We start from the raw sequence: 23,637 nt of genomic DNA, 5'->3' as shown, positions 1-23,637 counted from the left end.
TCATTCAAGTTCTATAAAAAAAATTTTACTGCTTTTTGTACTGCTTTTCTTTTTCTTTTAAGTTATTTATTATAAGATGTATGATTATAATGAGGTCAAGATCAATCAATGTGAACACTTTCCAGGGGTCTCGGGGGGCACCGTTGAGCCATTTTACGACCCCCTTTGAAAAATCCTCCAGAATACGTACAATTGATCCACTTTCTAACTTTCTGCAAATTTTGGTACGAATTTGAGCATGTCAAAGCCCCCAAAAAGAAAATTAATTTGCCTGAATAATAATAATCCTTACAATTTCAATAGGGCCTCAAGTCTGCCAGTGCCTGTCAGTGCTCGGGCCCTATATATGTACAGTGAATGTATTGCACAGGAGCCACTGTATTGCACAAACAAAATAAATATTGCACAGTTAAGAGAGTTAAAGGGATAGTTCACCCGAAAAGAAAATTCAATCTTTATCTACTATATGCAGACGGAGGGGTGGGCGAAAGTGTTCGAGTCCACAAAACACTTTTGAGGCCACCGTAAGCCCATTATAAATGTGAAACAAAGATGTAGATACGCTAATAAGATATTTAATGAAGTCAGAGGGAGACACTTGTTATGTTTAGTTGATCCAGTACCTATCAATACATTTTACTGGATAGACATCTTGTTCCTAATTTTAAATTTGGTTATATGCCATGAACTAGAAAGATACAACTCACAACTTCCTGGAAAAAGACCCCCCTCTTTGAACGCAGATAAGTTTTGATAAAGCAGCACTTCTGGTGTAAATAGCATAAAATAAGGGCATGCAAATGGCTTCACTTTTTATATTGATCTATGTGTGAATGGGTGAATGTAACTTATACTGTAAAGCACTTTGAGTTTATTGATGACACCAGAAAAGTGCTTTATAAATACAGTCCATTCAGAACTATATCTTTTATTCTTATTAATTTATGCCTGCTTGTGTCTCTAACCAGGATGTGTGTGGGTGTGAAGTGACACTACACTGTGAGTGCCAAAAGTCTGATCAAGATTAATGGACGCACTCACGTGATCTACATAAAATGCTGTTTTGTCTGAGAACTAGAAATTCTTTCTGCATCGTTGAGTGTTGCCGCAGACATATTGTGTCCTCAAGAATGTGCAAGAAGAATGTTTGTGGTTTTGAGCAAAACCATAATATGAAGTATACAAATCAGAACATCAGACACAACAAAAAGGCCTCATGAATGCTAATTGCAGCAGGAGTTGCATCATCCTCAGTTGTAATGTGTGACTTTCTTGATCAACACAATGGTTCATTGAAGTGATTCATTCCTTGATATGAGAGATTCAACAGCCATATGGAGCCATATAGTTTATTGAGACCTCATATTGTGGTTCACATTTGTGGTTTAAAAAAAAAAGTTTGCTGATGTCAATACCACTGTATATGGAAAGCCCTTTGAGCATTCATTAGATATCTGTGATATCACAGCACTATGATGCTTACTAGTAACTATTGAGGCTCAAAAGGTCCACAATTCATAAGTTTGACTAGTAAGGACATATTTTGTCACTAATTTAACTAGTGGAAATTTTTGGCATCACTTGTAGAACTAGTTAAAACAGGGGCTGTTTTTGACTTCACCAGGGTTAGGGTAAGGCCTCAAGGCCAATGTATGCTTCTGCGTTTTGACGGACACGGACAGATAGGACCGCCCTCTCCAACGTGGAACGCCCTCTCCGTGCCTCTCCGAGGCTCCTCGGAGAGCTTTTCGTGCCGCGCTCATTTTTCTAACTATACGTCGAAATGACACACAGCCCACGGATAGCACTTGGCTGTGATTGGTCCGCTAACGCCAGCATTTCGGAATGGAAACTTCCTGTTCCATTCCCTACATCACAATAAACCAAAATCACAACTACGACTCTATGATTATTGTGACAAGTGTGTCCGGCTGACGGTGGCTGGTTAGAGCACTTACAGCATGTGTGTACGGTCACATACGGTTATAACGAACTTTGATAACGGGGCTAGCGGGCTAGCCACCATGCTAACTGCGGTGGGAACAGCGCAAAAACCCGCTGACTTTAATCCCACGGCTCATGACACTGTTTCTCAAACACCGTCAGGTTAGAAGCAAACACTTGGTAGTAGCTAGTATCGGGTGTCCGTGCTGACTGTGTGTGGAAGCTGGGGGGAGCTAGCTGCCTCCGTGTAGCTTCAAGCTGTTGCAGCTGTTGAATTAGCAACGCAGTTTGGAAACAAGACCGGGGAACCGCTGCGCTAAGACACGATAACAAAAGCATTTTGACCCGCTGGGTGTCACTTTATTCAGCAAAAACTGTCGCGTCATCAACATCATTTTTCTGTTACCATCGTTCACTGTGTTTGAGGAGCCGGGAGGACGTAAATAAACCAGCGTGGACTTCTTCTATATACCTCATGAGGTAGGCTTGTCTAAGCTCGACTTCCGTTTCGCCATCTACTGTTCTGGCGGTGAATTGTTTTCACAATAAAAAGGCTCGTAGACTATAAATCAAAAAGGGTCCGTCCGATCCGTCCGTCCGTCATTCCGAAACGGACTCGGAGAAGCATACTGAGGCCTTAAGAAAAATGAGCGCGGCACGAAAAGCTCTCCGAGGAGCCTCGGAGAGGCACGGAGAGGGCGTTCCACGTTGGAGAGGGCGGTCCTATCTGTCCGTGTCCGTCAAAACGCAGAAGCATACATTGGCCTTAAGGCTCAACAAGTGTCACTAGTCACACTAGTAAGGGCCAAAGTGTCAAAATTTGTGTGCCACATGTATATGGGGTGGGAGGGGCCATTGCAAAATGTGACCGGAATGGTTGTCATTTTTGTTTTTGAAACGGAGAGCCAATAAGAAGCCTCAAACACACTTCTCCCCACTTGAATCTTAAACTCTTGAATTCTAGTTAGCCTTTTTTGCAACTAGTTAGCACATTTTGCCTGAGCAGTTACACTAGTAAGGTCAAAAACTTGTCACTAGTGTGACTAGTGAGCATTTTTTTATCTTCCACTAGTTCAACTTGTGAGTATTTTAGTCCCACTAGTTCTACTGTACGTAACAGTAGTGACATCTAAAATGCCTACTAGTCACAGTAGTGACAGAAAAAAGTGTCACTTGAAAGTTTGTGTCTTATTAGTGCAGTAAAATGCCGAACTAGTCAAGGAAACGTTTGTGCGATATCAAGGATATCTTATAAATGCTCGAAGGTCTTTCCATAACTGAGCGCATTTAATCAAGCTGCACCACATTTCACATTTTCATAGATATCAGTCCTGCCTGTCAGATCTCTTTCACTAATACTGTAAAACGCCCTATCTCCTGTTGTTGTAGTGTGCTACAAACAAACTAACCAAGTAGACAGGGGTGAAACATAACCACATTGGCGGAGAAAATGTAAAACTGACTGGCCTCTTCATTTTGCTCACCTTATATATATATTTATCGTTTCTAGTCAATAATTTTGTTTTAGATTAGTCAACTCTTCAAACATTTTTAAATGAGACAGGACAAAAATGTTGGTAAAGACAGAAAAACTTTATTTATGGTTCTCTTACACAACTCAAACATTACATTTGGACACACTCCAGGATATTAAAAAACAAAGCTTTCCCACAGTTTAACAAAAAGCATCTGAGGAAAGGTGATAGTAAAAGTTTATACCAAAATGGTCCAATTGAATTCCCAACCCTTTAGTTTTTTTTTTTTTTTTTTTATAAAGGCACATAGGGCATGATTATGCAGTTAAACAGTTTAAAGCCACCAACTTGCATGGACGCACTTTTTTCAACAAAGTCCTTGTTGGGATTGAATCAAATACAATGTGGCTTAAATCTGCATCCTTACTAAAATCCATCAATCGCTTTTAACACTCTGCTGTTTAATTTAAGGCATGCCATTAGCATGTGGGAGCGCAAATACCTCAGCAACACACAGACCCAAAATTCACCACATAAAATTGATAAACAACAACGAAATCTTATCAAAAAGCATAAACAATTTATGAAAGTCTCTATACAGTGAAAAATGAAATCCACTTTATGGGACCGTGTCACGTTCTGCATCAAATACTCCATCTCTTTTGCGTTACCACTTCCTCACCCCTCAGCCTCCTCTTGTTGGCCTCCTGTGTAACCCTCAGGATGTCACTCTGCTGAGGAGCATGTGAGGGCCTGGGGATGTTTTGTTTCGGTGTTTACTCCAGTTGATGACCTGACACAGAACTCCTTCTAAAAAAATGCCTTTCGGAAAGATTTAAGCTAAAATCACCCACCCCATGTATTCTGTCACTGTGACTGACAGACGGAAGCAAATACCCTAAGGTAAAGTTTAAACTCACTGACTCAATAATGGCATTGTTTCGCCTGCAGCTAACTTTGTTGTTTTGTTATTCTGTTATTCTGTTGCGCTATGACAGGTAGCGGCCAACAAGAGGAGCTGACAGGCCCTGAGTCTTACGTCACATGAAGGCAAAGAACATTTACTGATACAGTAAAAAAAAGAAAGAAAAGGAAATCATCAACATATAATTCTACATTTAACAGGATTCTGTCAAAGTGCACAATTGGGGCTCTTAGTTTCAGAAAAAGAAACACAATATGTAACCAAGAAAGATACACATTTAAATACAGGTTAAACAACAAAACCAAACACAATTTAAAATAAAGTTATGTTCACAGCAATATCTCTACTCTATCAACACCAAATGTTGTAAAAGGTGACTTTTACTGACCATAAGCCACTCCATTGACAATCCTCCTCATTCAGAACTCTGAATTCCCCCCCGTGAGGTATAGCACTGCTACACACGCCACCTTAGCTGACCAGTAAACACACATCAACACATACACACCTGGAGGTCTCTATGGTTACCCCGAGTTACATCATTAAATGTACGTGTACAGGTGAGAGGTGCCAGCATCAGAGTTCACTGGAACTCCTTGACAAACGTCCAACACATCCAGACTGAGTCATAAAAGTCACACGCATACATATAAACGTACATGCATAACAAATCATAGACTGCATATAAAGATGGAAGACACTTCCTCCCTCTATCCAGATAAGAAGTTAAAATTTGACATACAAACGCTGAGTCCGTCCTGTCCATGTGTTTTACGTGCACTTTGACTTTTATAGTTTGGTCCATATCCCATCCACTAACATGGAGAAGACAGGTTATATGACATATACTGCAGCCACCCAGCAGGTGGCGATCGAGATGCTCTGGCTTAACTTTTGGGGGCAGTCATGTCGTCCATCTTTACATTCAGCCTACATAACAAGCACGCCACCTATTCTAAACAGTCTTTGAGTTTGATCTACAAAGGCTTCTCATACCTACAAAACCACACACAAGCCCAGTGCACCAATCAATGAACGTTGATAGGCACACTAAAGTTACAAATAATACAACAAACATCCAATTATAAAAAATGTCGAAGTAATGTATAACTTAAAAAATAAAGAAAAATGTCAGGAATGAGTGTAATAAGAATAATGACGAAAAAGAAAGTTACACATGGTGACACAGTTGGAGCCGGGCAATGGGAAACACACACAGGATGTGAAACTAGGTGATAAGCGCAGGGATGTGAGAGACAAAGGGAAACAAGTGGGCAGTGCTATCAATGGCTGTGTTCCAATATGATGGTACAGCCTCTGCTCTTTATATCTTAAGCCTAGGTAAGAGCAACTTGTATTTATGACGAGTGTTACTGCTGGCGAGCAGCTGGCTGACTGTTCACCACATTTTCAACACGTCATTTTTAGTATCACGGAAAAGAGATACAATTTGTGGACAGTATTTTATTGTGATAATCTTGACCAGTGCTGTGATGTGCTGTAATGAGTGCACACTCACAAGGTCTGATGTTTGACCTGATTCCATCTTTCTGTCATAATTTTTGCTTCTGCAGGCAGATGACTCTCTGCGTTGAATTTTTTTTTTTTAACTATCTCTACAAGGCACTGTTTTTGTTCATTAGCACTATCTGTGATCGCTTTAGCTCATCAGGTAACCAGATCTAAAAGTAAGGTTCAATGTTAATCTGATTACCTGCTCATAACGAGTATCACACTAGAATCACAAACAATTCATACAAAATATTAACCGTAATATTATTAGTTTGAGCTCTTTTGGTTATATTGGCGAAACGTTTCCTGTATGAAACATAAGTTATACATCCTCTACACTTACCATAATATATTTTTTTTAAATGTTTACAAATATTGTGAAAAAACATTGTGAACCATCATAAGCTTAATTTTTAAACCATATGCAAAGGGATTTTTCAGCAAATTGGGGGTCAGATGTAAACAAAAGACCTGTGCATTGCATTTAGGTCACATGATGGGCTAGGGGTAGTATGTGAACCTTAAGATTATGAAATCTTATCTTTCTACTAACCTGTGTTCCAAAAGTTAAGAGCGAATCTCCAAGGTTACATTTTGATTTATACTATCATGATCTCTATTTTTTTTTGAGAATTCAATAAGTTCTCATGTTTTTCCTGGATTTCTGCAATCAGATTGACGACATAAATCATGATCAGGTTACTTCAATCATGTAATACGTGATCCATTTCTCTCCAACCTTGTGCCGTTACTAATAATGCGAGACAAATCTGCCTTGTTGATCTAACTCCATTTCGTCTCAAGTTCTAGGCAGGTCATTAACATTACCACCCTCTAAGCATTTTCACAAAAGGGCTATTATAGCTATGGTGCACAGCAATTTAAGATTTACTGCACCACATCGACAACTGCTACATGATGCTGTGAAAAATAACATTAGCTGAAAGGTGTGATAAAATGTGCCTGTTGTAAAAAAAGAAAGAAAGTAGGAAGCTGTACATGGGGTAAGCATGAAGAACATGAATTTCAAAGAGTTAAAGTTGGATAGTTTGTGCTCTCACGTCAGAGTGAGTGTGTCAGTGTGTTTATTCATGCTCATTTCTTATGATACTTGTCATTGTAGCGATGGATGGTAACACAGCCATGGTAAGAGATTGGCCGTGGCATGGCGGCCACTCCTGTGATGATGCCTGACGATGGGTCGTAACACAAGATGGTGTCTGTAGCTTCACCACTTTCCCCTCTGCCGCCAAGGATGAAGATCTTACCATTGCACACTGACATGCCGCAGCTCTCCTGCAGGGAGAGAGAGAGAAATCAAAGGTTGTAGGCTGGCAGTGTACAAATCCCTGGATTCTTGCAGGCATGATCTAACAGTTTGTTCATTAGGTGCACTGTATTTCCATCTAATGTGTTACCTGTTTGTTAAAGGTTTGAACCACATGCATCCAGTAGTCCTCTATGGGGTCATAGCAGAATATGGACTTGGTGAGACCACCGGACACATAGATCAGGTTGTTGAGGGACACTGCCGTGATACACCGCTTGGCGATGGGGATGTTAGCCCGTAGTAACCAAGAATTTTCCTCTGGATCATAGCACTGAACCTGTGACATACAGTTCCATACAATGTTAATAAATACTCATATCAATCTTGGAGAGGTGAAGATGAGGGTGACGTTCCCTGATCTAGAAGATCTGTTAGAGAGAGACGAGCAGATACTGTCTTCAAGGCTGTGGGATTATTTAGTTTGAAAGACAGGTATAATGATGTGTTATCTGTGAAGCAATGATATGAGAAGCCATGCAAGTGGATAATTGGATCCAATAAAGGGGCGTACACAGCAAGGAGAAGGGGCTCAAGGATTGAGCCTTGGGGCACCCCTGTGGGGAGAGGATTGGACCCTATGTCTGTCCATGCCATGACGTATTAAAGAAATTAAAATAACTTAATGCTTATTTTTTCGTACAATGAGTTATAAAGGTTCAGCGTGACATCTAGTGGAGAAGTTGCATGTTGCAGATGGATAGCCTTCACCTCACCCTGCCCTTCCAAACATGAAAGAGAACCTGTCGTAGCTTTCAGTTGTCATAAAAACTCAAAAGGCTTTTAGTTTGTCCATGCTGGGCTACTGTAAAAAACCTGATCCTTTAATGCCACTTGTCTTTCAAATAGCCTCTTTTCGCACTGTTTTGTCTGACTACAGCTGATGTGAACAACACATCTCTCTCTCCTGTAGTAGAAAAATTTACTAAATATGCTTAACAAACTATTTTGTATTTGGATAGTAAGTTTCTGCAGCCTTGTAAGAGACTTTTATGACTTGTATTTACATACACCAAATGTTTAAGACTTGAGCTGTTTTATGGTCGGAACTGTTAGTGTTGAAATACGTTGAGACCATTTGTTACCCATCAAAGGAAGGAGTGGATGTCTTCTTATCACCTAAGGAAACACATGTGAATCAGCTGCTAATGTTTAGATTCCTCTCCTTCCCCCACCCATGTATCCTTCCTGGATTGGTTCAGAAGGACAGCCCTAAATCCTCCTATATAAGATCTGTGTTTTTGACTGTTCTTCATCCTCACTCTGAGACCCTTGTGGTTTCCCTGTGTTGATCCTTTCTGCAGAAAGCCCCTTATTAAATACACGTAGATAACTTTGTTGTTTCCAGCCTCTTGTATCTCCAGATTTCCATCACACTCCTCAACAGTAAACAATCTTTGGAATCAATGTTATTGGTTGGCCCTGTAAGGAGACTTCAGAGATAAGAGGAAGTGGAGCCACCATGAACTCTATTGCCTTAAGGCCACGTCCAGTCAGCCATGCTGCAAGACAAACTTTTATCAAACTGTCTCTCTGCCTGTGGCTGTGCAGTCTTTAGTCGGCAGAGGCACAAACAACAACTTATCAGCTATTCTAGAGAGGAAAAAATAAATCTTGTACCAAAGATGTGTCTCTCCGAATGCCACTTTCTTCCTGTTTACAACCAGCATCAAGGCTGTTAAGTCAAAACACAATAGGGATAATCCAGAGTAGTTTGTCATGATCTGAAATGTTTTTTTTGCGTTTTCAAAGCAGATTAGTGTCATCTCATGGAGTAAATAGACTCTGTCAGTGACTGATGCAAATTTAAACTTGTAATACAGCAAAATAAAAAAATTGGCATGCAGATAATAACCAGGATATAATGAATTCAGAAAGACGTTCTTCAGGCTAGGGATTTTATCACATCAGCTATCGTACAGCCATGTCATCGGCTATCAATCAGTGATGTTTAACAGCAAAAGATGCCATTCCTGTTATTCTACTGACGCTCATATCTCCCCAGTCTCCATTAACAAGCTAAAACAAGTTCAGCAATCTAATCCTGCCTACTCAGGAAGCTTTGTTTCATCAAAGAAAAAAAAGGAGTCTCTAGAGCTGCTAGCTTAGCTTAATAATTTTGTTTGTGCCAGTAGGAAGAACACAAGTTATATATCCAATAATTTTAATTTACAAGATACATATCATGTGAATGTATGAGTTAGATCAGACATGCTCATATTTTATGAGGGCAAGAAGAAAGACTAGAATCAATGACATGAACGTGAAACAAAAATAAACATCTGTAATGATTTTTTTTTCAATGCCTTCCCCCCCACACGTTGAAATTTTGTTCAGACAACCCTGTAATTTGTCTACTTTTATGTTTTTTTCACGTCCCTTGTGTATGCAAGGTATAATAACTGAATACAGGTTATCTGATACAAAAAGCACCTTGTCTGTTATAACTATGTGCTACAAGTGTGTGGTTGAAGCAGCAGCAAACATCTGTTTCCCACCTTGTCTGAGCACGTTTCGTCATCGGGCCCTCCTCCAATGACAAAGAGCTTGCCGGCACAGCTGGCCACCGCAGGAGAGCTCACCCCCTCTTTCATTGGTGCCACCTCCGTCCAGCGGTTAGAGAAGGAGTCATAGCACTCCACACTGCTCAGGCGGCTCTGGCCATCATAGCCTCCCACGGCATAGACCTGCGGACGAAGACACAAACATACTTCTATTAGAGGGAGGAATGTAATTGCCAGATAAAACATTTGTTGTGTTTACTTGTGATCAAAAAAATTGTTGCGCACTCTATGCGCACATGAACACACTCACGTTATTAGATTTACAAAAGATGTTTGTAATCGAGCTTACTAGTGCATGAATACAATAGTCTCTACGTCAGCACTTAACAAACCAGTCCGTCAGGTGCAGTAGAAAGATGACGAACTGCTTCTTAAGAACCACCATTATTCTATTACTTGTTCCTCTTACACCTCTAAACACTGCCTTGCATATCTGCAGGCACTGATGTATTTGCATACACTGAACGTCAACATTACACTGAGACGCCGTTGTCTTGTTATACCTCTGTGTGAGTTTGTTGGGGTCTTCATCACTGACAACAATACCGTTCATAAATTATTCTCAGCTACTAGTCCGAGATGAGTCACCCAGCAGAAATTCATGTTTTGAACGTGTACTTTTTCATATTAATTTGTTAATTTCCAAAATAGTTCACGGTTTTGAGTGTGGATAACTGACCTGAGCCCATTGGAACGGGTTCGGACAAACATTTTGAAATAATATTCGCGTCCGGCCACGTTGGCTTGGCTATAAAGTGGGTTTTCTATGCTGCAATGTCCGAAATCGGGGAAAAAGGTTTTTGAATTTGGTAATAAAATGGTGATAAAATGTCAGTTCCGAAACCTCACTCACATCTAAAGCATTGCAAACCGGAGAATTTTGTTGGCTAACAAAAATTGCCCCGTGGTTATGCATACTACCCTCCTGGAACGGCAGGAATGTCAAAATGAGAAAGAAGTGGGAACAAGAGACAGGAAGAGAAGAGAAAAAAGGAGAAAATAATTTATTGCAAAGTCCTATTTCCTCAATAACATACAGGAGATCACGTGTCAATGGGCAGCATCGCTGGTTTCAATCATAACACTGCTCATCAACAGGTTTGTCTTATGCAACAGATCACCTTCAGGCTGTTCCTGTCTTTCCACCAAATGTGAAGCATAAACAAGTGTAGACGAGAAATGAGAGGGGAGGAGGGGGGCGGAGAAAAGAGAGAGAAACAAAGAGCGAGGCAGTTGGAGGGAGGGAGGAAGAAGGAACAAAAAGACAGAAGTGGCACATGGATATTTGCACTCAACACCTGCACTCACTGAAAGCACTACCGCCTTTTCTAACTGAAAAAGGGATACAGGGGAAAAACACCTTCATGCACTTGTTGACCAACATCTCAGACTGTGGTTCCAAAGCTGTGTTAGTTGGGTGGGTCTACATGTGTTTTCAGTGACAACAACACAGCATCTTACCCACATTTGGTGGAGGGAATTCACAGGATAACACTCTGGGAACAGGGATCAGCTGATATCTTTTTTATTGTAGTACTCTGTGTGTGCGTGTGTGTATGTGTGTGTGTGTGTGTGTGTATGTGTTGATTAAACTGATAACAAATGACAAAAGCAGGTTATTTGATGCCATAATTGAGGTGTTAGAGAGATAAGACGAGTATGTTGGCACAGACATAAAGTTAACGAGACAAGAATGAAGTGCTTACAAAGATATTTAGCTCCACCAAGGAGGTGAGGATTTCAACCCCTTTGGCCTCACCACTCTACACAACACTACGATAAAACACTGCACGTGGTTCTAATACACCATGAACGTGTTAATCATCATAGGAACATTTCACATTAGCTCGATGCTGGAAGCACATGCTCCGTATCAAACCGAGGTATGTGGCCGTCGCATAAACACTTAGTCGAGCAAGTTTCATGACTCTCTGCAGACTGACACTCAACAAGCAAATGCATGGCTAATTTTATGAGCACGTTGAAACACTGACCGTAGTTAAATGATTAACAGTTTCCTTCACATCCTGACAACAAAGAAGGGAGAAGTAGAAACACAAGAGACTGAGTGACTTCAGGGGAAGGGGAACAGAGCGAAAGAGAGAGAGAGAGAGACAAGCGAGAGAGAGACACAGTGAAACGTTATGATTGATGAGAACAGCCGTTACCAGTGGAGAGGAAAACAAGTGGTGACCCATTTTAGATTTTACTCTATGGAAACAAGACCAGTTCAACAGGACATCACAGACCGTAGGACACTGAGAAGTGTGTCCAGGTTTAAACTTAGCAGGTTGCGACAAGGAGTAAATCGATCAATGCAGTTAATCAAAGGTCAGCACAAAGTACACTGTTGTGAGCGTGCAGCCATACATTATAGAGGCTTGTACACATGCTGCCTGAGAAACAGTGTTGCACTTCAAAAAGGGGGAGATTACAGAGGGAAAGAGGAAATGACAGGCTACAAATTCCGGAGGAGGAGATGGGGGAACTGAATTCTGAAGGGAAATTATCCAAAGTAGTTTTTCTTTTATAAAATGGGCCAAATATAAACCTGGAATGAAACAATAACAAGAAACATTCCCTGGAAAGAAGAAACAAGCGAAAATGAAATACCGCAGACTCCAGGGTTCTGAAGGGCAATGATAAAACAATGAGGACAAAACAGGATAGGAAACCACGTGTGGTCACAAGAGCATCTCCTGGGATTTAACATCACCACAGAGTGCTGTTTCCACAAACAATAGGATGTGTGTGAATGTGTATATATATATATATATGGTGAACGGACTGTATATATCACTGCTTGTTTATATCTGTTATTATTTACCACCTCCACCAAGGAGGTTATCTTTTGTTTGTTTGTCTGTAATTTAGCAGCATAACACAAAAAACAACTGGACGGATTTCCATGAAACTTGGTGGAAGGATGAGTCGGGGATGAACCCAATGAAACTTGGTGTGGATTCAGAAAACAGCCATGACGTTTCTTTTACTTTTTTTGTATATTGTAGATGAGGCATGTTTGGATATTTTCACTGACTTCCCAGGGAATGATTCATGGATCTCGATAAATTAAAGAATCAGGCATGTTTCAGTAACTGGTATCTATATAAGTGTGTACAATTTGGTGCAGCTTGATTAACTTTAAGCGGACCCTCAGGCCTTGGCAGAGGTATTCTAGTGTTTTGTGTGACGTTTGTAATGAAACTTCAGCTCCTAATTTGGAGGCCTTGGACTTGAGTTTAAAGATCCAGTATGTGTTTATGGAACAACTGACCAGAAACATCTACTTTGCCATCTTATTTCATTATCAAATCCTTTCAGCATGGGAGCTCAGCCAGTTGAAGTTTATGAAGCTTCAACTTGGCTTCCTCTATAGTGGAGTTGATTGGCAGCAGCCGAGTCAGTCAGGCTTGTTTTCACCATACATTGATTCATGACTCACTTTGGAGTTAACTACTGACTTTTATAGCCCCAGTGCGGCAGCTTTTTTCCTCACTGTTGTGGAAAACCAGTGGCTAGTTTGATCGCTGATCACATGATCAGTGTTTGTTGTTTCGGTGGTGAGGCAACAACGTATTTTGGGTGTTGCTTGAAAGCCACAGAAAATCCAGTGCAGATTGGCCCTCAAGTAGATATCCCAAAACAAAAAGTGTTCTGTTCGAACCAACGAGAAATCCTCCTGAGTCAAGCCCTTTCTGACCAAGAAAATGCTGAACTAATTAAACCCATAGCTTAACAGGAATCCCTGTATTTTTGTCCGTGTATACATGTGTGATCACTTGTATATGTGATGACTAAACTTGGCTGCGAGTGGTATGTGTCCTCTCTATTGGGCTGTGCCTGCTTTAACCAAGACAACCACTGGCTGTTCCTCTTTTACGCAACACTAATAACAGATAATTACACTTGGGGAAGTGAAGTAAACATTCTTTTGTATCACAAGGGGTCCACATTTGTTTTGCATCATGATGGTCATTACAATATGCTACGAATGTAAGTTCTACAAAATACAGACAAACTTGACGGAAGATTTTAAAAATACAACATGTGGCAACAAGCATTTTATAGGAGTATAATTATCTATAGTTATTCTTCCATGTGTGCAGCATTACACTGGGTCATGGGCAGCCTTGTACTGTTTACATTTACAAAGTATGCATGCTAAATTACACCTGTGTATGCCCACCTGCTGCGTGTTGACAGACAGATAATCGCAATGTATGTCCACACCAGGCTTAAGTGATTGAGCAGAGGCACATAAAGTATGATACAGTTCTTTACTTGGTAAAGTATGAGGTGCTGGCACACATCCATTTAACTCCCATTGCAATGGAACAAGAATGTCCACCGGGCCCTGTGTTGCAAACTGGAAATAGTACTGCTCGGAAATATAAACAGTGATCCAGGATTAACGATCAAGCCATGTCTAGACATTAACCTAACTAACATTTCAGTGTCAGATCCTGGTGTATCGTAAATATGCAGCGGGATATCAAGTAGCATTTCAAGGGACTGTGGGGGCAACAGGGACCTGGGTGCCCAACCAATGGCGGATAAATTACATAGATAAGTTAGCAGTAGTGGGTTAGAAAAAAAATGGGATCACAAACAAATCCACACTAAAATAAAACGTCATTCCTCATGAGAGTATGCCCACATCAACATAGATGCACTTTAAGCAGGAAGGAGGCTGTAATCAAATTTAACTGGGATTCTGCTGCTGCAGAGAAACTAATCTGAGACTAGATCCTTCATCTCAATCATCACCCAGTGTGTAAAGCTTTTGATATGTTTAAAGAGAAATTCCTTTGAGGGTTCAGGTAAGAGAACGTCAACATCGGGCTGACGCATATGATTGTGAAAAGTATGACTTGAAAGAAAGGCTCCAAGGAAAATTCCAGTCCAGCAGAACAGATCATTTTCTCAAAGTGTAAATCACAGCCCCCTGTTACCAGGATTCCTTTTAGGTATGCGAGAGGGCAGAAACATTTATTCAGTTCCTGCATCAGATGCAATCTGTCCTATCGTGGGGGTTGTCATTCCCCCTAAAGCAGAGGCAAAGATCTTGGGACTCCCTCCAGTCCTTACCTTGCCCAGGAGGACACACATCTTGTGTCTCCAGCGGCCTTTGTTAAGAGAAGCCACTCTGATCCAGAGGTTGAGCTGAGAGTTGTACATCCACACATCCCTGCCGTTGATACGACCACCTAAAAACACCAAAAAACAAAAAGATGACACACAGCGGTCAATATTTGAGATTTGAGCTCAGTTTGTACAGACAGATTTATGCAAAAACTACAGGTCAGATTACTACAATAATTGGTGGAAGGAGGCAGTATGAGTCAGGGAAGAACCTACTCAATCTTATCTATTTTGTCTTTGTAATGTGATCTGAGTACTATTAAGGCACACCTCTATACCCTTATTTAGCAATTAAGGTTTTTTATTTCATATTTTATTTATTTAAACTTTTTTGCTCATTCGGTTTTACTGTTTTTCGGTTTTTCTACTAGATTGTTTATGTAGTTGATATGCACCTTGATAAACTCTCTCTCACACACACAAGAACACACTGCATCACTTTTCATGTTGCAGGCACAGGTGTCAACCATCAAAATAACCATCAGCCACCATCATTCATAGCATAATCAGGATCTTTGGCAGTGAACGGATCTACAGCCTAATTAACTCTACTGCATTATGGCCGAGTACCTGTTCTGTTGTCTCAGGACAAACAGAGCGTGCTATGAGAAATTCAAAAGAAAAACAACAGGACATGTTTTTTTCACAAGCCCGGACACGTGCACCCTTCTAGCTAAATAAACCCCCCACCCCTCCATGGCCATCACCAAGCAGACACCTGTCTTTTGATTCAGCTCTGAACTGCAGAAAGAAACCTGCCAGTTTACCACACAAGTTACGGCCTTAAAGGAGATCAAATGGAGGTCAACTGGGGAAACCTTATCACTCCCACAATATTTTTATGAGCAAGGTTTATGGCCCCAGGGCTCTTAAAACTGGTAGTAGTTATCTGATGGCATTTGTCCAACAAGAAACTCTGGAGAAGTATACTTTTGAGCACATGAACAGAAAGGTCAGTGACAATCTGTGTTATTTCACACCAGGACTTAAATGGATCACATGGTGGTGATATCTCTTAATGAGTAACAGGTACCTGATTGTCTCCTGAAACTGAAATAAAACAAAATGTCAGTCCGTGACATTTGGCTTTGGTAGAGACAGAAATGTGGGTGGTTCCATGCGGCAATGAAAGACATGAAGAAAACCTGCCAGTGTAAACAAAGGTGTCTAGACCTCGATCCCATACACATGCAAACAAAGTATTTTTTTCCTTCATTCTGTAAGATAGTTGATAGATATCCCCAAAAAAATTAAAAAACACCTCCAGGTCTACCACATCTGTTTTGTGTGTGTGTGTCTGTGTGTGTGTGTGTGTGTGGGGGGGGGGGGGGGGGGGGGGGGGTTAGTTAATGTTCAGTCGTCTTAAATTACACAGTAGAACACAGACTCGAGGAGACAAGAGAAGGAAGTTTGTCGCTAAGTGTGTGCGCTCAGTAATCTGCTGAGTAGTGAAAGAGAGACAGTCTGCTGCCTTTGACATTTCTGTCTGGAGAGATTTGCATGTTTGGAAAACTGTTTGATGGAAGATGTGAAGCTTCCAAGACCAATGTGTGGACGCAGACAGCTTGTTAGTAGACAGGTTTTTTTCTCAACAACTTAAACTTCCGCTCAGGTGGGGAGGACCCTGGCTGCCAACCACTGTTAATTAGAACTACTTTGCATTTACTTTGGGAGGCCCCGCTGTACTTTGTGTGACAACTTTTCTGAGTGTTTCACATAACCTTCCGAACATGCAGTGTCAGCCCACTACTCATAGGATGATAACACATTGTACAGACGTACTCTAAGTCCTACAGTGGTGTCACGCAGCAGAGAGACATTTATTTCATGTTGGTACATATTTCATCTTGTGGGATCAGTTAACTGAATGAAGTGCTATAGATAAAAAGTCAGCAGTGGCCAAAGACGCTGTCCAGAAGAAAAAGGCTTTAGAGGATTTCTATACCCAACTAAGCCACATCCTTCTTTAGGACCACAGCTAACTGCAGCTGTGCTAGAGGCCAGAGGATCTGCAAGGTAAATGCACCAGTTCCCACTGAGTGGAGAGGGGCGGACAGACAGACAGGAAGCATGGAGGCATGTGTTGGGATATAACAAGATAACAGTTGAGTTGAGAAAGTGTTTTTTATGCAAATTAAATGCAGACAGGGCAGACAAAGAAGGAAAATGGGGCATTGAAGATGATAATACAGTATAAAGTAGTAGTGAGCCTGTATGTGTTAGACAGAGAGATGTGGAGGGAGGGGTATGTTGACTTTTCCAGGCAGTGCTTGCAGGCAGACTGATAGCACGCACGCGAGGACTGTGAGTCACTGTGCACAGAGAGAGCACATGAAAAGACATCGCACATTCTCAGATGAGGGAAGGAACATTCCTTTTCATCTATATTCTAATCCACCCTCTCTATACATTTCAACTTTCTTCAAGTAGTGTCCTGCAGCTTATATGAAGCATGTCTGAGCATGAGCAGTTCATCAGGCACATTTTGAACTTGAGGTAAAGTAAGGTGATCTCCCATGCTCTCAATCCAACAACCTGACAAAACTGCCTCTTGTGCACGGCACATATTCAAAACAATGTTGGAGTTGGCATCTACCATTACCCTGACCTCATCAGTTCAAATAAATGTTGAAATAATCATCATGTTTTGTTCAGTTTAGTTTTTTATTTACCGAAAGCACAAGTTCTAGAAATGCCATGGCTTTGCCAAGAGGCCCTGAGACCTAGTTTTACACCACAGCATATTTGCTGAAGGCTCAAACTGAAAACCGTTGTTGGGTTTTGGCACAAAGAGGATCCTAGAAAGCTGCTGAATAGATGTAAAAGGTGGTGAGCTTGATGATTGGCCAACAGGAAGGGCAGACGACTGAGCGAACCAATGACGGTCTCTCTCACCGCTGAGCCTGGAGAGTGCATCCAGATGTTGCTCTCATATTTTCCTTCATCTGAAACTCAACAGGGCCGTAAAGCTAACACAGGGCAAAGAGCCACCAAGGCCTTTCCTGCCACTCCACAGTGAGATCAAATGGAGTGTGAAGCACAGACACACACTGACCATAGCCCTTCAGTGGAATTGTTTTGGGGAAATAAAGCAATTAATACTGAGGGAAACTGGACTTTATAACAACAATGGATATCAGAGTGTAAGCACAGAATAAGTAGGTGCATAGCAATGGGTACCAGGGGCTGAACATCAAAGTTAAGTTTCTGTTATTGAATTTATTTGTAGCAAATGTGGAACTTACCGGACACCAGAATATCGTTGCGGAGGGCACAGACAGCGTACTCTGACTTGGTAAACTCAGGGAGTTTGGCCAGTGACTTCCACTCTCCTGTGACTGGATCATAGCATTCAGTGTACGGCAGGTTGAAGCCCCCAATCCGCTCGCAGCCACCCACCACCACGATCACCTCAGAGAAGCCGGTCGACCTGTACAGATGAAAAGGGGGGTGGGTTCGGGAAGGTTGGACAGAAGAAAAGAAACACAGTCCTGTCACTGTACAATATTTTGTATTTTTTCTTTATTTGCATTTAGGGTGATGTTTTGTGTCTTCTCATGTACCGTACTGTATTCTTTTGTGTGTCATACACCAGCGAGAGATACACATTCGTTAAAGCCTGCATTATTGGACAATAAAGTTGGAATCTTGAATCTCAAAAGGGGGCTGTGTGATGTGATCCTAAACAGGCTTGGGAGCTCAATTTCCATGATCACAATTCTTTCCTATTTGGCTGCTCGTCACATGCCGAGAGTATGACCACATTTCCTACAGGCAGCTGATTAACTGCAGCTTCATTCTGAAACACTGACACCACATAGAGGCTACAAGCTGTTTATTGGTGTATAATTCCCACACATACAGTGAAAATAAGCTCCCACTCATTGACAGTTTATATATATATATTTATATGCATGTGTTTACTGTCTAGCACAAGAGCGATTCAGCTTTATCTGTGTGCTCATGTTATGTGTGTGCGAGTGATTAATTTGATTCTCCGGGCTTCCCATGAGAAGAGAGACGCACAGGTGTGGACTGAGAAAGAAGAGAATCTGTTTTGAGCAGGAGAGGTTTGGGCCCTCGGGGCAAACAAAGCCGACAGTGCGGGAGCTGAGCTTGCTGAACCGAACAGATCACACAATAAACCTGAAATACACGGCACACATCCTTGATATATGACAACTGGCACCGGCTCCACTTTAACCCACGCAGCAGGTCCAACACACAAAGGCAGCTGTGCGACCGTTTGTTGCCGTAGCGCAGCAGGCGACCAGATGGCGTATTTTGTCTCTCATTCATAGCGTTTCAGTCAGCGGCAACCTTTGTTCGTTATCAAATATCACATTGTAGCAGCCAACTGGACTCTCTACAAACAAAAAAACATAAAAAACCACACTCTATAGTAGAGTGTGCAGTGTACAGAGCTGGATTAATAGCTACATTAGGTACAAAGGCATCTTTTCTTTGTCAATTGTATTTTCACCATTTTCAAATGACCAAAACCCATATTTTCTGCATTATGATTTCATATCAGGGAGCAGATTCACCGACACTAATGTAGAACTGATCAACTTGGCTGACTGATATATCAGACACATTAGCATAATTGAGTCTTGTTATAATGGCAGCACATCAACTTTTCATCTCGTTTATTTCCAGCAACCTGTCTGTGTATGAACTTGCCCTGCCTCCCTCATTATAATTGTCATTTAAATAAAGGGCTACAAAACATTCAATGACACATTTGTTTGTTCAGCACAATCTCTCTCTCTCTCTCTCTCTCTCTCTCTCTCTCTCTCTCTCTCTCTCTCTCTCTCTCTCTCTCTCTCTCACACTCACTCACACAAAGACTTACAACAACAGTGGCAGAAGGAGCACGAAGTTCATGCGCAATCATTCATGTGACCTCACCGAGCATACGCTTTAAGCATTTAGTCACACTAACAAGTAATGGCGTCAACACAGAACAAAGATGTATGATACAAAACAATCTAGAACGGATGATCTCCCTCTGGCTTACTCATAACTAGTAAATCAACATTTCAGTTACCTGCGTGGACAAGTTCTGGGTGACATCATCTCATTTCCTAGTACGTGGTAGCGCCTGGCCTCATGGAGGAGCTGGTAGCACTCTGGAGCATTCTGGATGAGCTGATCTCCCTCTACCGTCTGGACAAAATAGTTGGGGTGCATAAGTGGCAGGCGCACATGGTGCAGCAGGGCCTTCAGCATGGGCTTCCTGTGCTCCACGCTGTGGTACACCCATCGCATCACGGCCTCGAACACCACCTCCTCCTTTCCGATGGACAGCTCATCGCTGGCAATGTGCTCTTCCAGCTCCTCTTTGCGCAGGTCGAGGAACTCCTCGTGCTGAGCTACCTCTGAGAAGTTGGCCAGGGCGTAACTTCGGCAGCGGCTCGCCAACTGCTTCAGGGCATGAGCCCCTGCGAATTGCTGGATGCCCAGGCAGTTGCACGGGTCCAACTGGTCCTCCAGGAACTTTGCACAGGCATCACGCAGTGTGGCGATCTGGAAGAGGCTGGAGGTCTCAAAGAGGAACTGGACATTCTCAGTGGTGATCTTGGCGCGGCCAGTATAAACATAGGAGAGGAAGGAGTCCATCGCCTCGGCAAGGATGCCATTGATCTCCACCAGCATCTCGCGGCTCTCGCGGTGATCATTGCAGAACATGGCTCTGAAGTAGGAGGAGCATGCGGAGAGCACAGCGCGATGGCATGGGAACTCGCGGCCCTGCACGCTGATGACCACATCAGTGAACAGGCGGCAGTCACGGAACTCGTTGAACACCTGCAGGATGCCGTCTGAGTGGGATGCGCCAGAGCAGAAGTCCAAGACATCCTGGCTGGCTAGAGTCTTGGAATCAACCTCAAAGACCTGAAGAACCAACAATATGTATGAAGATTAGCAAAAATGTGTGACTTAAACGACAGTAGGCGATAGAAAATCTTTTGTTTCACAGCACCTTGCGTTTGACGGCTGGCGAATCTCTGGTCCCTGACTCCTCCCTGATCATCCTTCTGCCCAGAATCAACACCATGGCTGCAGCCTTCAACGTAGACCTTCTCTCAACTTTAAGATGACCTGATGGTGAAGAAAGAAAATTCAGTACATGTTTCCATAAAATATCACTTCAAACGATCAACTTGGGAAGTTGTTGTAGGGGACAACCAAGAAACGTCACACATTTATAAATGCTAATCGAATCACCCTAAATCAAATGGAAAACATTCATTGCATGAAAACAAAGCTCTCATTGAACAATAACAAAAAGCATGTGTACAAAAGTTGAAGAAGACATGACTCCCATTCTGCTGCCTGTGGGGGTGTTCCAAAAATGACTAAGAGAACATTTCCAAGGAATGAAATCTGAGCTGCACAGAAAAACTGAGGGACACCTCCTCCAGCTCATCGCTGCTGGGGAACAATTGTCCCTCGGAGGAAAATGGGACGGAAGATGGTTGAGGAGACACAGGCGGGAGAGAGGCTGAGCTACGGTTGAGAGGGTTTGCCTACATGTCAGTCAGGTTTGTTTCGATGAAGCGTGGGGGGGGGGGGGGGGGCAGGTAAGGTATTAGACTCTACATAATAAGCAGTTGAAAGACAGGTGCCAAGTAGACGCCACTGATAACCTTCAGTGATGCTTTCCATGCAGATCTTACAACATCTGTTTGTTTAAAAGAAGTTTCTTATAACAACCAACCAGGGTGCTCCATGAATTACAGAGAAAAAACATGTGTACATTTCAGGACATATTGTTCTCCAGTTCTTGCAAACATTCGATCAAAGCATTACAATCTCTTATCTATGGCAACAATGCCTGTGGTATAGTTGGCCTTTGCTCCTGTAAGGTCATTTATCTTTGGGTTATTTTTAATACTGACTCAGCCTCTGGAGACTCACACTGTATGAGCTATATTTGCCAGCAGCAGCATTGGCAGCAGCATTAGCATTAGCAGCAGCATTAGCATTAGCAGCAGCATTAGCATTAGCAGCAGCATTAGCATTAGCAGCAGCAGCTCGTTGAGGTCACGTTAGACCAGAGGACAGGTTTAGCCGGTGGTGTCTGACGCATCAGATATTTACTTTGTGCGTAATCTTCGCAGAGGAGGGAAAGACTCAAGAATACAAAACAAATAAGGCAGAGTGACGTTGAGCTGATTGTTTTGAGTCATACTTTAACTCTCTTGTGATTTGCTGTTACACAGGTTAAAAATAGTTACACAGTTAAAGCTTCAAATGGACACAACAAAATAACACAACATATAAAGATAATAATAGTAATAATAATAATAATAATAAAAATAACTATGAATCAATTGGTTCATTTATTTGTTATCTTATTGTGGGCTGTTGTACTTGTAAAAAGTCACAAAAATAATATTATAATAATAATAATATCACATATGATATGTAACTTTGGCGCATTATTAAAGCGTTGATTAGAATGGGTCAATCATGTTTTAACTGTCTTATTGTGCGTTGTTACACAAGTAAAAAAAGATAAAGTTCTACTGAAACTGACAAAGACTTACAGCAGACATTATACAACATTTTTGCAGATGTTTTTATTACTAGCCTGTTTTATCTTTGCTCCCATTGTAGAGCACTTTGGGATGTGAAAAAACGTACTTGTTTAATGATGATGATAATAATAATAGTAATAATAATGCTATTATTGTCATTTTATAAACATCTTAGTTTTTAAATATGTCATTTGAAGCATCAGATATATAAAGTTAAGTATCCTATAATAATGTATAAGTTTAAGTCAGCAGGGGGTAACCACACTGTGAGCTTGCGTTTATCAGACAAAGGAGACTTGCCTCTGGCTGACCGTTAACCCTTAACAACAACAGGGAATGAACTCTTTGACTCACAAATTCAGCCCGAGGTGAACGTAGATTCACAAACTTTAACTACGTACTTTACTGAGAATAAAAAGTGTTTACCTCGAGCAGAAGTTTCCTCTCGACGCGTCCTCTTCAGTTACAAGTGAAGGAGGGAGAAAAAAAAAACAACAACAAAAAGTCTGGGGGGGAAAACAAATGTCTCCTGTGAAGTTAGACCAGTGTCGAGCAGTTAAGAGAAACACATTGTGCTGTTGCACGGCGGAGACATTTTGACTTCCAGCTGGCGACAGCAGCATAGAACCTCTAATAACTAACTGTAAACACTGAGGCCATTTATACTTGTCAGGAGGAAAAACACATCCAGCCCTCTGCTGCGACCCAGCTGCGCGGCCGCAATGCATCATGGGTAACGGAGTTCGAATGAGAACGCCGCCTGCTGGTCCTGCTCATCCAGAAACTACGCTACCCAGATGCTTGTGGTTCTCCACGTGGCTCTCCTTTGTTTGCAAACAAACTGAAGTTCTAGGTGGAGGAAAAAGTTTTCATAACAAGAAGTGACAGCGGTTCAACAACACAACGCGAAAATAAAACCAATTTTTATAACATGTACACGACAGTTTATACAACAATAATAAACTATAAGGACTGGAAAACGTCACTGAATTCAGTTTGAGATGTGTGTAAAATACATATTTTATTAACGCGGCTTTCACAAGTTTTTTCAAATAGACAATCACTATATGTATCTATATAAAAAACCTTCTACTATGAATGTATATAAGCAACGCAAATACGTTTAACGTGAGTGTGAGGACATGTGATAACAGGATGAAACGCAGTGTTTTGTTCAGGTGAGGAGACAGGAGGAGCTTAG

General features: G+C 41.6%; 1 protein-coding gene across 1 annotated transcript; it reads right to left on the bottom strand.

The window, feature by feature from the left end:
* Positions 1-3,518: 3,518 nt before the first annotated feature.
* klhl24a (kelch-like family member 24a) lies at positions 3,519-23,152 on the bottom strand. Its single transcript, XM_053437128.1, has 8 exons — positions 22,863-23,152; positions 20,876-20,994; positions 19,943-20,787; positions 18,138-18,322; positions 14,839-14,957; positions 9,682-9,870; positions 7,275-7,463; positions 3,519-7,152 (listed from the first exon to the last, which is right to left on the bottom strand). Exons 2-8 carry the CDS (start codon positions 20,948-20,950, stop codon positions 6,952-6,954), a joined length of 1,803 nt encoding a protein of 600 aa, XP_053293103.1. The 5' UTR covers positions 20,951-20,994; positions 22,863-23,152; the 3' UTR covers positions 3,519-6,951.
* Positions 23,153-23,637: the final 485 nt, after the last annotated feature.

Source organism: Pleuronectes platessa, chromosome 13, assembly GCF_947347685.1.
Source record: "Pleuronectes platessa chromosome 13, fPlePla1.1, whole genome shotgun sequence".
NCBI lineage: Eukaryota > Metazoa > Chordata > Actinopteri > Pleuronectiformes > Pleuronectidae > Pleuronectes > Pleuronectes platessa.
The sequence above is the reverse complement of the archived record's forward strand: the minus strand, read 5'-3'. Positions and strand labels throughout refer to the sequence as shown.